Source organism: Scardinius erythrophthalmus, assembly GCF_964197995.2.
Source record: "Scardinius erythrophthalmus genome assembly, chromosome: 12".
Classification (NCBI taxonomy): Eukaryota; Metazoa; Chordata; class Actinopteri; order Cypriniformes; family Leuciscidae; genus Scardinius; species Scardinius erythrophthalmus.
The window spans coordinates 19,723,260-19,739,623 of record NC_138232.1 but is presented as its reverse complement, the minus strand read 5'-3'; the positions used below and the strand labels follow the sequence as shown (position 1 = coordinate 19,739,623).

The following is a 16,364-nucleotide window of genomic DNA, read 5'->3' as shown; positions in this document are numbered from 1 at the left end:
TTAACAAAGTTATTGAGAAGTGACAATTTGGCATTGATTTTAATTAATTTGATCTTGGAAAAAAATGAAAACAAATTTCTATGGAATCAAAAAGTCTTATTCGTTTTCAAAAAGTAGGAGTGTTTCATCATCATCATCATCATCATCATATATGGTTTATTATTTAAAGTTTGTGTAGGCCTATCACATTTATCTGTTATATTTGTTTCTTGATTTATCAAATTTTAGCTCTGTAAAAGAGGGGCGGACCATCAAAACCATAACAGTGCTGGACTGGTTATCTTATCTCCGCCTTAACGGACTCCGGAGAGCTTTTCCATAGAAGGAGATCAGACTTGATGTGCGCAGTCCATCCATACAGACCGAAGACAGGCGACACTCCGCCGCTGACAGATTCCCCTCGCTCGCGGGCTGCTGTGGAGAGAACAATACCCGAGCTTTTATTAAAAATGCCGATATTTAAGACTCTTTGGATTTATTGACTTACGAGAAATAGTAAGGGTAATCGATATCTGGTTTTCTGCTCTTTTTGGCCGCTTTTTCAGGTTCATGTCCATTCCAAGAGAAGGTGCGACCGAGTCTTTAAATTAGCTAAAAAAAACACGCGAGTTTTCATCTTTATCCAGATCGTGTACGGCGTCATCCGACTTTGGAAAGAGAGGAGGGTGGAGAAGAAATACTTCCATACACGGTGAGAAAGGTGGAGGTTTGTTGTCAGCTGATTGCAATTCTCCACTCATGAAGGGCATGGAGATGTTGCGCCGCTCCTCAGTGTTCGCGGCTGAAGTCATGGAGGTGTTCGATCGTTCTCCCACGGATAAGGAGTTAGTGTCTCAGTCTAAAGTGTTGTGCAGGGATTACATTCACTCCAGACTCCACCGGGCTGGAATCGGATGGTCGAAACCAGAGCACGGATCCGGAACACTGGCTGAGGTGTCTTCAGTCCTTCTGTGGTTGGGTAAGACATCTGACGTTTCACTGATGTAGACTATTAATGTTTATGGAGATTGCCATGGGGTTACATGTACTGTAGTGTAGTGCATGTATAGTAGCCTATTTGGATGCTATACACCCCTTACGAAAATTAACCATGGTTTTACTACAAATAAAACCAAAACACATTGGTTGTTGTAGTTAAACCACGGTAACCACAAATTAACCATGGTTTTGCTACATAAGCATAGTTAAATCATGGTGTTTGTAGTAAAACTGGTTATACCTATGGTAATCAATCCGCCAAAAAACAAAACATGGTTACTACACTTTTACTACAATAAAACCATGGTTCATTTTCGTAAGGGATATACCACATACTATACTGAAGTGTGAATATTTTTTATATTATGGTGCTAAATGGTCATATATATATATATATATATATATATATATATATATATATATATATATATATATATATATATATAATATGCATAAGTAGCCTAGGCTATTCGTATCTGTTTGAGTTGTGGTTTGATGTACAGATGTTATATTTTAAGACTGAGTTAAAAGTGCAGAGAACTTCCTGTTAATTTTCATTCTTTCTTAATCTGTGCTTGTCTGATTCATAAGAAAATAAATGGAAAATGGACCATCCATAATTGTTCTATGAACTTTCAGAAATGAAAATAAACACGTGTTGCTCAGCTTCCTCAAAGCCAAACGAAACCATACAATTGATTGTGTAATCACTTTTTACAACACTCTTACAAGGTTCGTCTGTGTCTCACCCATTGAAAAGTACTTTGCCTTTTGTACCATGTTAAATGTGTTTCATCCTTTTATGTCATTGGACATTCTGAGTTCTTTCACAAGATTGAATGTTATATGCCTATCAATAACATTTAATCTCACATCATTTTGTTGATCAGACACATTAAGTAGCCTACCTTAAACATATCACATGACTTTCATCTGAGTTACTCTTAACTGTCATTTTTTCTGCAAGAACCCGTTTTCTCCTAAAAGGGAAAAGCACAAGAATTTTAATTTGAGACAACTGTCTGACTGAGGGAGCTGCTTTTTATGGACAAGGCATGCAAACATGCAGATCATTCTCACAAGGCAGATTGAGGGTTCCCCACCCACACTTAACCAGGTTAACCCTGTACTGTCTTGAAAAAGGTCCTTCACGCCTACATTAAGATGGATGATTCATGTGGGTGAGACACTCTTCCAAATAAAAGTTGCAAAAGGGGGGTTTCACAGTGATTCCGTAGTAGAAATATGTAAAGTATTTTGTTTTTCTTAACGTGAAGAACATTTAAAAAAAAATCTAAAGAACATTTTCCCACTATAAAGACATTATTTTGTGCAATTGAAAGGTTCCATTGATTTTCTTTAAGGAACCATCAATGCCAATAAAGAGTGCAGCTGAGCATAGCTAAAGACTTATTTAACAGACAATTTCATCATCAGGACATTGCAGTATAACGACAACGTTACATCCTTCCGTTAGCCTGCTTATATGACAGAATGACGATAGTATGAATAGTAGCAGGTTTTAAGGTTAGGTTGCAGTTCTTTTACACTGTCATTGTCAAGCTTCTCCGAATTAGTGATTTTATTCTGTAAGACTCGAGACCTTTTGTTCCCGATAGTTTGAGCCAAGGAAAGAAAACACATTTGTCTCTCTGTCTTCTAGGAGACGAGCTGGAGTACCTGCGACCCAACGTATACCGCAACGTAGCACGGCAGCTCAACATCACAATCGCCTCTGAGAGTATAGTGTCTGATGCCTTTTTGGCCGTCGCTGCAGAAATCTTCTCTACAGGTTGGTCAGTGTCCTCCTTGCTTGATACATTTAGTTTGGAAAACAGTTTATTGTCTGTAGATAAACTAATCGGTGCATCTGGTTCCGGAGATGTCCATTCATTCTATCAGTTAAACAGAAAATACTCACACTAAAAACAGTTTAAATGAATCTGAAAACCAATGAAACCTGGTTTATATGATATGCCTATGTTTTGTTTTTTATATCTATATCAATTTTATATAAGTTTATATTTTTTTCAGACGCTTAAATCGATAGTTCACCCAAAAATCAAACAAACGACAACAACAACAACAAAAAATTTCTTCTTTTATGTTCCACAGAAGAAAATCGTAAAGGTTTACAACGTGAGGGTGAGTAAATGATGACATGTTTTTTTTTTTTTTTTAAATTGGGTGAACTATCCCTTTAAGTGACTTTACACGTGAGGGTAAAACTGGATCCATTCTGACATTTATATATACACAGAGAAGCGGTGCTGGACTCGACCCTGAGAGCACCATAAAATATGAATTTTTCTTTAAAGTAAATAGTGTCTGGGCACCATGGAAGTTATCATTCCTTTTGCTGCGTACTGTACTTTGCTCATATTTAGTGCAAACCTTTGAGATTCAGTTTTTTTTCCAAATGACTCAACCATTTAGTTCAAATGGTCAACCCTTATTTGATCTCCCAGATTTAGAGTGTAGTAAATCATGGTCTTTTTTTTTTTTTTTTTTTTTTTTCCAACAATGGCAGCTTTTAAGATGTGCTGTAACTTGTTCGCCTCATTTCTTCAGAGAAACATTCTTTGCATTCTAATTATCAATGCATAATTGCTTGTGTTAGTCCAAGTACCTCACTACACCTGGTGACACCCTTGCACCTCTTGTTTTTACACATACCTGTCCTTAAGCAGTGCAGCTGAGTTTGTGTGGTCATCGGTGTTCACTTTATTTATTTTTAACCCTGCGAGTGACCTTTGATCCTATTGTAGAGTTCTATATGACTGTGCACTTTAAACAATTATTGTGCTTTTTTACATTTTAAGAGATAAATGTAATATTTTCACACGATGCTTGATATTTTAATTTAATTTCTTTTCAGTATTTTATATATTTACCTTTGCTTTTGTTTTATTCTTGAGGTATTTCAATCATTTCTGCTTTTTCAATCATTCAGCTTTACTGTGACACTTTCTAAGGCTGTTTAAAATAAACAATTGTGCAATTTCCAACATATTTTAATTAAACAATATTATGCGTAATACAATGTTATACATAGCATTTTAAAAAGAAAAGATGTATATTTTTCTTTTGTGGTTTTCATAATTAATGCTGGATAAGTTTTTTTTTTTTTTGCCCTGATGCATTGGTGTATTAAAATCTACTTAAATAAATAAAAATTCGGTAACACTTTATTTTATAGTGTCCTTGTTACATGTACTTACCATAGTAATAACAGTAAATTATGCATAATTACATGCAACTAACCCTCAACTAAACCCTAATCCTACCCTAACCCTATAGTAAGTAGGCTACATGTAGTTGCTTAATATTACTCAGTACTTAAATATATAATTACACTGTAACAATGACACCTTAAAGGGGTCATATAATGCCATTTTTGTACAAGCTAATATGATTCTTTAGGGTCTAAATTAAAAGTTTGTAATATACTTTAATTAAAAATTCTCATTAGTATTGTAAGAAAACACTAATTTTACCTGGTCAAAAACAGCTCTGTTTTCAGCACGCCGTTTCAGTGCATGTGTCTTTAAATGATAATGAGCTTTGCTCACCCCGCCCCTCTGTTCTGTGCGTACACCGTATTAGACATTCTCTGACCGTATCTAACACAATAACCACGTGTTATTTGTTATAAACGTGGGATTATGAATTATATTGAGAACGTCGTACATAGAAAACATGCCGTAATGTACCCTGAGTGTAAACCTTAGACGCATTCATCATGAAGCCTGCAGCAAGGTTTGCAAATTTCGCAAAGATTAATATAAATACTAATATAAAGGTTAATAAAACATTACACTCACATCTTCTGGAGGTTCAGCAGGAACACGTTGGTACCGATCCGTTTTTTTCTCGTTTGTAAAGCTGTCTGGTGTGAAATGATTCGCGCAAACATGAAAGCACAGACGATTGTGGGGAATCCCCGTGAGGGAATCCCCGCGTCAATCCTTTGGGCATATCGCTTCAAAAACAAAACTCAGCCACTGCTTATTCAACGGCTCGGATTTAGGAACATCCAAATGACTGCTGTGTTCCTTATTACATCTAAGAACAGAACACCACAATCGCTTAGACGCCATTCTACTCCAGCATAACAACAATGGCGGACTACTATGACGACAGCTGTCACAGCTCGCTCAGGGCGGGTCTTGTGTTGAAACACGGCTGTCAATCACAATAGCGGGAGGGGCGTACGATCTTATGACGTCACAATATCGAACGGCTTGATTTCAGAGATGGTCAAACATATAAGGAGATTAAAACAAAACCACTGGATGGATTTTTATCATGATAGGATGGTTGTGTACAGGCAATGCCAACAGACATTTCAGTGCAATCAACTTGTAAAAGTGCATGTACCATTATATGACCCCTTTAAAATAAAGTGTAGCCAAAAATTCTAAATAAAACAGGAGACCAATAACTGATTCTGTCAAGGGGAAGCATTTTAGCAGATCTTTTATCCTCAACTTAATCGAAATCAATAAAGCCATTAACAAGATTAGGTTCCTTGAAGTAGGCCTACATTTCCTCCAGAATGGAAAGTGTAACTATAAGGTGTGTGAGCAGATTTGTGTCACATGTTGAGTTTGTTTTTTGATCTGTTTCCCTGTATTGTTGTGTTATATTTGAGTTTCTTTGTTAATCTTCTAGTCTGTAAATTAGTTCAGGTCTCCATTCTCTCCCTCTTTGTTTCTGTGGTTGCAGATTGATTTGAGTCCTCAAAGTTTCTGTTAGTCACTTGTCTTTCATTGTTTTATGTTATTGTATTTGTGGTTAAGTTTTTCTGTGGTTTATTGCTTGGAATTTGTGGATTAAAGACTATTTCGGTGTTTATATCGTCTTTTGCTTTCATCTCAGCCACCAACCGTGATGATTTGTCGAGTGGGTTGATATTGTTGATTCATTTGTTCATTCAAAGATATTTTCAGTTGTTTTATTAAATGGGGTCATAGGTCAGCGTGGTGATTGTTAGAATCTGCAACGCCTGCATAATTCCTTAGATACATAGTCACAACATAGAGGCAAGTTTCTAATTAAATGCGGGAAAATCCAGTTTAGTCTTTTTTTTTGGCAGTGATACTCCTTCTACACTTTATATATAAAGTGCGTATTATAAAGTGCGTATCATATGCACGTGAAAACATGCATATATTCACGCAAAAAAACATTTTTTGCCACGAGAAATCAAATTTGTGTTATAGATACGCACTTTCATGAGATCGTGTTGAAATTATCAGTATCAATATTTCGAGTGTCATTGTGCATATAGGAATAATTGACTCCGGGTCATTAGTTATTTTTTAATTATTTATTTTTAAATAATTACCTACTATGGTTACCACACTTCAAAACACTGTTCAGATCATGTATTTCAAGATATTTGTCAGGTTTAAGTCCTTAAAACGCTAATTTCTTACGCATCTAATCTCTAGCCTCCGTTGCTAATTAATTCCGTAATTTTAGAGCTAGAAATGGAGGCTTTAGCCATTGATAGCAGACTAATGCAGTTTCATGTAGCTTTTAAGTTGTTCAACTATTTTACTGACAAAATCGTCAGAGCAACGCTGACAACACACGACTATGTATGTGTGTGCATTTGAGTGGGAGAGAAGGCGGAATATATGCTTTCCGTACATAATAAAAACTTAATTTTGTGGTAAAAAAAACATGGACGTAATTTCTCGTTTTTATCCTATTGTTTACTATATTAATTTGCTTGGTCAGGGTCGTTGTGGGTTTTGGTTCTTTTGTTGTTGTAGGAGGAACTTTGAAATAACTGAAATCATGTGGCGAAGTGATATGGAATTGTAATGCGGTCAAGACCCCTGAAAATAATTGCACGCCTTAGAACGCTCGTCAACCAATCAGATTCAAGCATTCAACAGCCCTTAAAGGCACAATATGTAACTTTTTTGCTTTAAAAATAGCAAAAATAATTAGTTATATATATTTTTTTTTGTTGTGTACTTACATTATCCCGACTGTTTCAAACAACTTTCAAACCAGGAGAAATTTGTAATTTAATTCGAGAAATGTCCCGTTTCTTTATTTCCGTTTTGTCGCCGCCAATGGCGTCATATCCGCGTTGTCCCTGGTTTCCACCTATGGTTTCCGCTCGTGCTGCCATGGCAACCAGAGCTATGAACCAGAGCCGTCTGATAGTAACCAAAGCGATTGACGCGGACAACTTTGTAGTTCGCTATGTCTATTTGCACGCTGTTGTTGTTTTGTTCAAACATTATGGACCATGGCAAGCAGACTTTGGATAAAAAAAGGTGAACTAAAACGAGAATCAATATCAGCGCGGTGTTTTCGGTATGCCGAGAGCTCCCATAGACAGTATATAAACGAGAGCTCCACGTCCGAGACTTCGACCGCTCCTACATGCAACTACTTTATTAAACAGGTGAGCACATTTACATAACTCGGGACTTGCGTCGCGTTTGGAGCTGATAGCTGTCTCTTAGCAATCCCGAACTGCTTCATATCACAGTCATGATAAAAGCATCGATGTATTCAGTCATCCATAAACATTATTAGATCGGTCGGCTTGACGTTGACGACAAGATCCATAATTCTTAGCAAATGTTGCGTCATCAATCTACGCCTTTGTTATTGTAAATAGGTTAGCGACCCCTAGTGGCGAAAAATGCCATACTGTACGTTTAAGTATAAATTTAACTAATACATTGTCTTCATTTGATTAACACATGTCTTCATTTGAAACAGCATGTTGTAAACTAAAATATTCCGTCGGAATTGTGAACTCAACATGTAAACGTTCTTACAAGAGTCAGGGGGAGGAAATTGTGGTGTTTTCTGTTTATCTTGAACTTCAAACCAGCTTTTATCTATTTTATTCCTCAGTATGGTTTCCTTTTGCCTTTGTGTTTCCTGCCTTTGCTAGACTCCGATTAGGTTCCTGCCTGGGTTGATATGTTTATGTCTGGCCATTTGATGTTCCCAGGCGGGGTTTTGCGGCTTTATTACGTTTTGTTTAATTCCAGGCTGAAATGTTTGAAGGTTAGAGTAGTGTCCGTTTATCATTTTAGTTATCAGGATGCCTACTTGTTTGATGAAATGTAATATTACAGATAGCCTTTTATTTAAATTCAGACCTGTGACCATAACCTATTTACTGTATGATGGGGAAAAGCATCTTATTACATTTAAGGCATGTTGATATCATTTATAGGTTACAGTCACAAATGAAACAAATGAATTTGCTCTGCTGAAAAAAAAAGTCCTTGTGTCTTTCTGGCTGACACACCAGCTGACAGCTTGCCTGGCTGCCAATACAGTTATACAACAATACTCCACCCCTTTTTACAGTATAATAATGTTCTGTTAGAAATGGGGGTAAGGAATTATGTGTTTTAATGACTCACATGGTTATGATTTTCAGTCCTACTATATATTAATTGTCATTATTAATCATTAAAATTACATTTCTTTAAATGAATCATTTGATACAAAGCACTTATTTAGTTCTTACAACATGTTCTTACATTGTACTTGTATTTCATATTTAATTTCTCTAATTACACTATAATTACACTGTTGACCCTTCCCTTACATCTTACCCATACCACCAAACTTGTCCCTGGCCTGACCTTACCCATATCCGACCTCAATAGCAGCAAAAGTGTTTTGTACATAACAGTTAAAGGTTTTTTTATGTAAGTACAAAGTAATTAGAGACCTAATATGAAGTGTGACCTGACTTTCATACACACTTCCACCAGCACACACAAATATAAGCTGTCACTGGTATGAATGAAAGTATGTTGAAAAGGACAGACTTTGTTTGATTATATTTATGTCAATCTCTGTTTCTCTATGTACAGGTGTAACATGGGGGAAGATTGTGTCTCTGTATGCAGTGGCCGGAGCTCTTGCTGTGGACTGTGTTCGGCACGGGCATCCAGCAATGGTGCACACCATTGTCGACTGCATGGGCGAGTTTGTTCGCAAGAGCCTTGTGTCGTGGTTAAAGAGGAGAGGAGGCTGGGTAAGAAATAAATCTATTAATTTAGTACAATTAATTTGAATATTTATGCATTTAATCATCCCGTCACCCGACCCAAACATACATAATACTTGATTCTGATTGGTCATTCGCTGTGGCATTCAGCAGGCAATTTCCTAATATTCGGTATTCGCTGTCGTCCATTATATGTGGCTCATGTTTATCAGACTCATTTGGGTAACTGAAACTCTGTTTTCTCATATCATGCCGTGGACTCGCTCTCTTATTTCACATAAGCGCAACTGGTGTTACCTTGCATCTCAGTTATCAAATGTAGTGAAAATGACCGCAAAGAACCAATTTCTAGCCTGACTGTTTTGTGTGTTGTAATAAACTTTTTTTATGTTGTTGTGGACTATTTTTTAAAGCAGAAGTTATTTTTTATATCATATTACTAGTACTAGTCAAAAGGGTGATTTGGATGAATTTACACATCAAATTCTACTTTTAAAACAACATAGGATTCCATTGAAAGAGTTTAACCCTTTTTTGTTTTTATAAAATTATTATTATTATTTTCTGTGGTAGGCTACTTGACAGAAAGTTTGCAGGAGCTAAAGTTGCATTTAAAGGGATAGTTCACCCAAAAATATAAATTCCGTCATCATTTACTCACCTCATGTTATTCCAAACTTTTATGACTTTCTTTCTTCTGTGGAACATAAACTAAGATATTTTGAGAAATGTGTCAAACGATGTGTGTTTTTTTTCTCCGTACAATGGAAGTCAATGGTCGCCAAAACTGTTTGGTTACCAACATTCTTCAAAATATCTTCTTTTGTGTTCAGCAGAAGACTTTGGGCCCTATCTTACACCCGGCTCAATGCAGCGCCAAGCGCGACGCAAGTGTTTTTTGCTAGTTTCAGTTCGACGCAGTTATCATTTTCACGTCTTGCGCCGTGTTGTTTAAATAGCAAATGCTTTTGCGCCCATTTGTGCACCGATGGGCGTGCTGGTCTGAAAACTAGGTGTGTTCTGGTGCATTGTTGGCGCTGCTATTTTGAGGCAACAGAAATAGACTGCGCCAATTACCAACTAAAACCTGGTCTAAAGTCAATGGCACAATATTTCTTTTGTTATTTAATGAGCGCGTTAGTATTGTGCGCCTAGGCGGGTCCACAACGCGCGTACACTCTGCTTATTAAACACACAGGGACACACAGCAGCACACAAACATGCCAATTATTTAAAATAAAAGGATTACAATGTAATAGATTATTATTGTGTACATAAAGATATGGTGGAATCTGGCTTGTCCCGTAGATGATCTGCTTGCGCACTTTTACTTTGCGCACGAGCAGGTCCGTTTGCGCTCTGGAGACGCGTTCGGTCTTTCCACTATCAAATTCCGTCATGTAAATAGCGAATCTGCCATGGCGCGAGCGCAACTGGCATTTAAAGGGAATGGGAGATGAGACTCTGATTGGTTTAACGACCGTGAATCCCAAAACACACCCATTACTCGTTATGAGAATAGGGACAACCCTTTTAGACAATTTTTCCCGTCATTAAACTAGCAAAAGTGGATTCGGACACGCCCTAAGTGAACTTGCGCCCTGCGCTTTAGACCATGTACTTAGATCGTTAAAATAGGGCCCAAAAAGTCATACGTGTTTGGAACAACATTAGGTGAGTAAATGATGAAAGAGTTATCATTTTTGGCCACTCTTTTCAGAGTTAATGAAAGTAACATTGTGCTGTCTGTTTATATAACCAAGCTAAGGCCCAGAGAGAGTGCAGACTGCTGCATTTCCATCTTTGTTCAGTGTGTAGACAGAATGTGCAGGGTTCATGCAGCTTTTGGGGGGAAATCTGATCAATCTCTCTGAAGACCAGCACAGTTCAGCGAACCTGTTGAATGAGGAGCTGTGCTGGTATGTGCGTCTGCTTTGGCAGGGCATGTCTGTGGTGTCTGTTCTCATTAGACTGTCTCTGTTCAGGCAGATTCGACATGGCACTGTGCCAGAGTCATAACTGCCTGCACTTACAGTAGGTCCATATGCAGCTCTCACACCTGCTTTTGACTTTTAGATAAACATTAGATATTAGATATAGATATTAACCTCCTAAAACCCAGCAAAAAAATAATATATATATACACCGATCCGTCGTGGCATGGACTCTACTAGACCCCTGAAGAAGGTGTTCTGTGGTATCTAGCATCAAGGCCTTAGTAGTGGGCTAGATCCTTCAAGTCCTGTAGGTTTGTTGGTGGAGCCACTGTGAATTGAACTTTTTGGTCACAGATGCTCATTTGGATTGAGATTGGGGAATTTGGAGGCAATGGCAACACCTTGAACTCTTCATTGTTCCTCAAACCATTCCTGAACAATGTGTGCAGTGTGGTAGGCCGCATTCTCCTGCTAAAAGAGACCACATCCACCTGGCAACACTATTGTCATGAAGGGGTGTATCTGGTCTGCAACAATGTTTAGGTATGTGCCATGTGTCAAATTTACGTCCATATGAATGGCCGGACTCAGGGTTTTCCAGAAGAACATTGCCCAGAGCATCACACTTCCTCCACCGTTTTGTCATCATCCCACAGTGCACCATCACTTCCCCAGGCAAGCGGAGCACACGTACACGGCCGTCCACGTGATGTAAAAGAAAACAGGACTCATCGAACCAGGCGACCTTCTTCCCCTGCTCCAAGGTCCAGTTCCGACACTCATGTGGCCATTGCAGGCCCATAACCATCATTCAAATTTTGTGTGAATTGTGCCACAGTAGGCCTTCTGTTGGCTCGGACCATACGGGATAGCCTTTGTTGCCCTCGTGCATCAATGAGCTTTTGGCGCTCAACACCCTGTCGCCGGTTTGTGGTTTGTGCCTCCTTGGATCACTGTTGGTAAATTCTCACCTCTGCTGACCGGAAGCAACCAACAAGCCTTGACGTTCCCTCAGTCAAAATCACTCTTGTCCCTCGGTCAAAATCACTCAGATCTTTATTCCTGCCCATTCCTCGTGCATCCAACACGTTGATTACGAGAACTGATCGTTTGCTTACCATCTAATCTACCCAGACCTTAATACGTGGCCTTGTCAGGAGATGATCAATGTTATTCGCTCATAATGTTTTGGCTCATCAGTGTACACAGATTATTAATGTGAGTAATAACATGTCGAAAAATATGTTAATGTTGTGTTAAGAGATATTTTTAGGGATATATTTAATAAGAACATAGAGCACCTTGGTTCACCTATCGGTCGATGTAAGGTGCTATATAAATAAAGTACATTAAATTACATTACATAGTTCTAGGATAAGTTTAATGTTTGTTTGTTCTGTTTTATGACTTATTTAGAAAGTGAGAACAAAAAAGAAAACAATCAGGACTTAGGATCAACTTAAAATTATTTTATGCTCAGTGGTGGATGTACTAACTACATGAAAAAAATGCTGGTTCAATTTGGGTGAGTGTAATGGTTGCCTCAGGTGAAATCATTCTCAACATTTTTCAATGTGTTCTTCTTGGGAGTGACCTGATTTTTTTTTTAACTGCTGTTTTTGTAAGACATGGGCACACCTACAGACTGAACTGAATCTGAAAACAAGGACTTTATCATCAGGAGCACTAAGTCAAAGTATGTGTAAAGCAGAAGCCGGTTAGACTGTATTTTACATTGTTGTTGATGTGAGTATGTGGGCACTAGTGTCTACGTGCCATGTTGAGGATTTTGCTCTGCGGGATTGCCCTGGGAGCTGAATGAAGGGCCACACACACACACACACACACGCACACACAGAGAGATACACAAAAACGCCACTGAGTAAGATCTTTTATAATTAAAATTCCTAATTAACGGATGTCCCCATCTCTTAGTGCCTTCATTATCTAAAAAAAAAATCTGTATTTTTTTTTTTTTGGAAGAAATTAATTAATGCAAGAATGCATTACATTGATCAAAGTTAGCTTAAAGTCATTTCAAAATGTTAAAATATAATATAATATAATACTAAAAATTATATTTCAAACTTTCAATTCATCAAAGAATCCTGAAAAAAGTCAGTTTTCACAAAAACATTAAAGTTACACAACAATTGGCGGCAGGGAGGGGGGGGGGGTCGTTCTGCATTGTAAATGTGTTTAAATCTAACCACTTCATAAATGTGTGCAGACTGCATTGTGACTGATTGATTTTTATTTGAATAAATAAATAACATTGCCACGTTATATGCCCCCCCCCCCATTAATTTGAATGGGAATCCCTAGGTGTTAGTGTGTATGTGTGTACATGTGTGTATGCGCATGGGAGTGTGTTGTGCATTGGTGATGTTCTATAGGCTCATGCCTTCATTTGCGTGTGTTTGTTCTGGATTGTGCCAGATTTTGTATTATTAATTTTTTTTTTTTTTTACATATAATAAAAGAAATCCCCATTTTCCCCCATTTCACTATTTTTTTTTTCTTTTTTTTTTACAACCACATAAACTCTTCAAATCCAGTATAAAAAATGTTGTGTGTATTCCAAGTTCAAGGATAAATTTCGGGTCAAAATGACCCGAAGAGAGCATAAGGGAACTGACCATCCAGCTCAAAACAAACTGAACTTTAATACTCTGAACATCAAGCTAATTTGGAAATTTATAACATTTGGCCAACCCTGTAAAGCTGCATGCTGAAATATAACGTATTTAGACTACTGAATGTTGGCTTTGGCTTAAAAGGAACATACTTGAGTGCATACTGAAGTTCCTTTTCCTTTTGTTATTACCAGAAGAACTCAGAGAGAATTACATAACATACTCCATTTTTAAGTATGGAGTATGTTAAATATATATATATATATATATATATATATATATATATATATATATATATATATATATATATATATATATATATATATATATAATGTATATAATGTATATATTTCATATATTTAATTTATATATCTAAATATTTTCTTTGCTCTCTTACAGGCGGACATCACTAAGTGTGTAGTCAATACAGACCCCAGTTTTCGTTCTCATTGGCTGGTGGCAGCTGCCTGTGCCTGTGGTCACTATCTCAAGGCCGTGGTCTTCTACCTGCTGAGAGAAAAATGAAGAGCAGGATAAACAAGTGACGGACAGCTGAACGCTTCAGCGGGGGTTTCTAGTCACTGCTTAAGCCTTTCACTGCTCTTATTAATGTGTTTACACTTGCACAACGTTTGCACTTTGGTAACCCTTTACAATAAGGTCTCGTTTGTTAACGTTAGTTAAATAACTAGTTCAGATGAACTAACTATGAACAATATATTTGTATAGCATTTAAGCTTTGTTAGAAATCCAATTGTTCATTGTTTGTTCATGTTAATTCGAGCGCATAAACTAATGTTAACACACATGTATTAGTAAATCTAGGCATTAACATTAAGATTAATAAATGCTGTAGAAGTTGACCTTATTGTAAAGTGTCCCCCAATTTTGTTTAAAAGGATATTGAGCTCTAAGATGAACCGCTATCTTTAAGGTTTTATGTGTTTAACCTGGCCTTTTGCACTCTAGGCATTCCTTGCTGTTACCATTTTTTTGTATTGAACCTAATGTTGATATGCAGAATATCTAGGCCAGCGGGAGAGGAAATTATTGTGACCTTTGAATTTGTGTGTGAAATAGAGTGTTCATGTACTTGGATTAATGCTGCCTATAGTCCAACGTTGTCTTATTGTCAAAGTTTCTCTGATTGTTAATACATTTTTCACTGTCTTGAGTGGTTTTGATGCTCTAAATGCAGATTATTAACAATCAAGCTTCAAAAATCCAACTGCCATCCACAATGCAGGGTAAAAAAAAATGACCAGGAGTTCCAAAGTACTGAATGTAAATGGCTGTAGGAGAGATTTGGGTTGACTAAAAAGATATAACATTTCAGTTCATGCCATATTTCAAGTCTGGACCTGTCAGCTATGTCATAGTGTTGTCTCTCTTTTGTTGTAATTTATTTTTGTGGAATATTTTCACCTTACATGTGGTGTTGTTGGCGCCGCCTTGAACAATTTGTGAAATATCATGGAGCCATCACTATATTAATAACTTAACTTGGTGTCTTAAAATTGTTTTGTTTTGTTCTTGTGTATAGTTCAGTTTATAACAAATAATTTTGTGGAAAACTACACATTGTTTTGTGTATGCTACACTGAATGTATGCTAAATAAAAATATACTTTTTTGTTTTTTTCCAAAAATCTATTTGCTGTGCTTTTCTTGCGGTAGGAACAGAACAACATAATAATAAAGCCTTTATGCTGATAATTCTACACAACATTAGTGTAATTGGTGGAAGCCGAGTGGGAGGAAGCAGTTTAGATCAGATAGAATAGTTTAGAGATATTGTTACTATGGTGATCACTCTCAACATGTGGTTTCCCTTACCCAGACTTTGAGAACACAGACATGAATTGAAATAATGGGTCTTACTGATTTACTGCATAAACACAAAGCATATTAATGCAAGTGATTGCATTTTACACCTACTATCACAGATATTGGGAGAAATTGAAGACTATGATGGTCTGTGTTCATTAAGATCAATGTTAAAGCAAATAATTCCTAATATGATCCAGATTATTTAGTCTGTAATCACTGAGGCACTGTCAACCTGAAAACTTTTTTTTTACTTCAACTTTCTGCCTAATAATTTCCAATGTCTACGCCTCACTGACACCTAGTGGCTGTAAATGAAACTACAGGCGCTCAATGATTAAAGTTATCACACAGGACAAAGGTGTAAACGTTTTAGATATTGTTCTTGATTTTCAGAAACTATCCAGTGACAGACTTTGATCTACAAAACTGAATACGCGTGATGATGAGTCAGCCTCCTGTCACATACTTGTGCAGATTATATTTAAAATTGATTTAAATAAATCAATGACAAAAATGTGGGTTTGTCAAATCTGTTCAATTTCAAAATCACGTCTTGGACGATGAAAAACAAAAACTATCATAAGCAGTTTAGTTAAATACTAAAGAACGGCTCAGGGCTCAGATTTAAAAAATGCATGCATTTATTTAGATATTTATCTAGTTAAATAGTTTTTGCACAACAACATGACATGTCAGATTCTGACAGTCAGAAATAGCACATTTAGACAGAGAATACACTTTCACGGCTGTTTCCCGGCGTTTGATGATACATATCAATTTCAAAACAGTAATGACAATACTGATTATGTACATTTATGTAGCGTTACATTCCACAACTCTTTATCACTCTAGTTAGCTTGTTTATATCTGCTTCCCAGAGAAGACAACACGTCCCGCCTTAAAATAAATTCTATTGGTTTAAAACACCACCAAATACATAGAAGGTATTTGATTGGTTACCGCAGAAATTACGCTT

At 36.9% G+C, this 16,364-nt stretch overlaps 1 protein-coding gene across 3 annotated transcripts; it reads left to right on the top strand.

Annotated features, from left to right (window-relative positions):
• Window positions 1-315: 315 nt before the first annotated feature.
• On the top strand, window positions 316-15,897 carry boka (BCL2 family apoptosis regulator BOK a). 3 transcript variants are annotated; one of them, XM_081380444.1, is made up of 5 exons: window positions 316-958; window positions 2,642-2,770; window positions 3,094-3,123; window positions 8,850-9,013; window positions 13,959-15,280. In XM_081380444.1, exons 1-5 carry the CDS (start codon window positions 739-741, stop codon window positions 14,082-14,084), a joined length of 669 nt encoding a protein of 222 aa, XP_081236570.1. In that variant the 5' UTR covers window positions 316-738; the 3' UTR covers window positions 14,085-15,280. The 3 variants fall into 3 exon arrangements, with proteins under 3 accessions (XP_081236570.1, XP_081236571.1, XP_081236572.1); XM_081380446.1 differs by lacking the exon at window positions 13,959-15,280 and adding an exon at window positions 12,550-12,718 and having other exon boundaries at window positions 332-958; XM_081380445.1 differs by lacking the exon at window positions 3,094-3,123 and having other exon boundaries at window positions 319-958; window positions 13,959-15,897.
• Window positions 15,898-16,364: the final 467 nt, after the last annotated feature.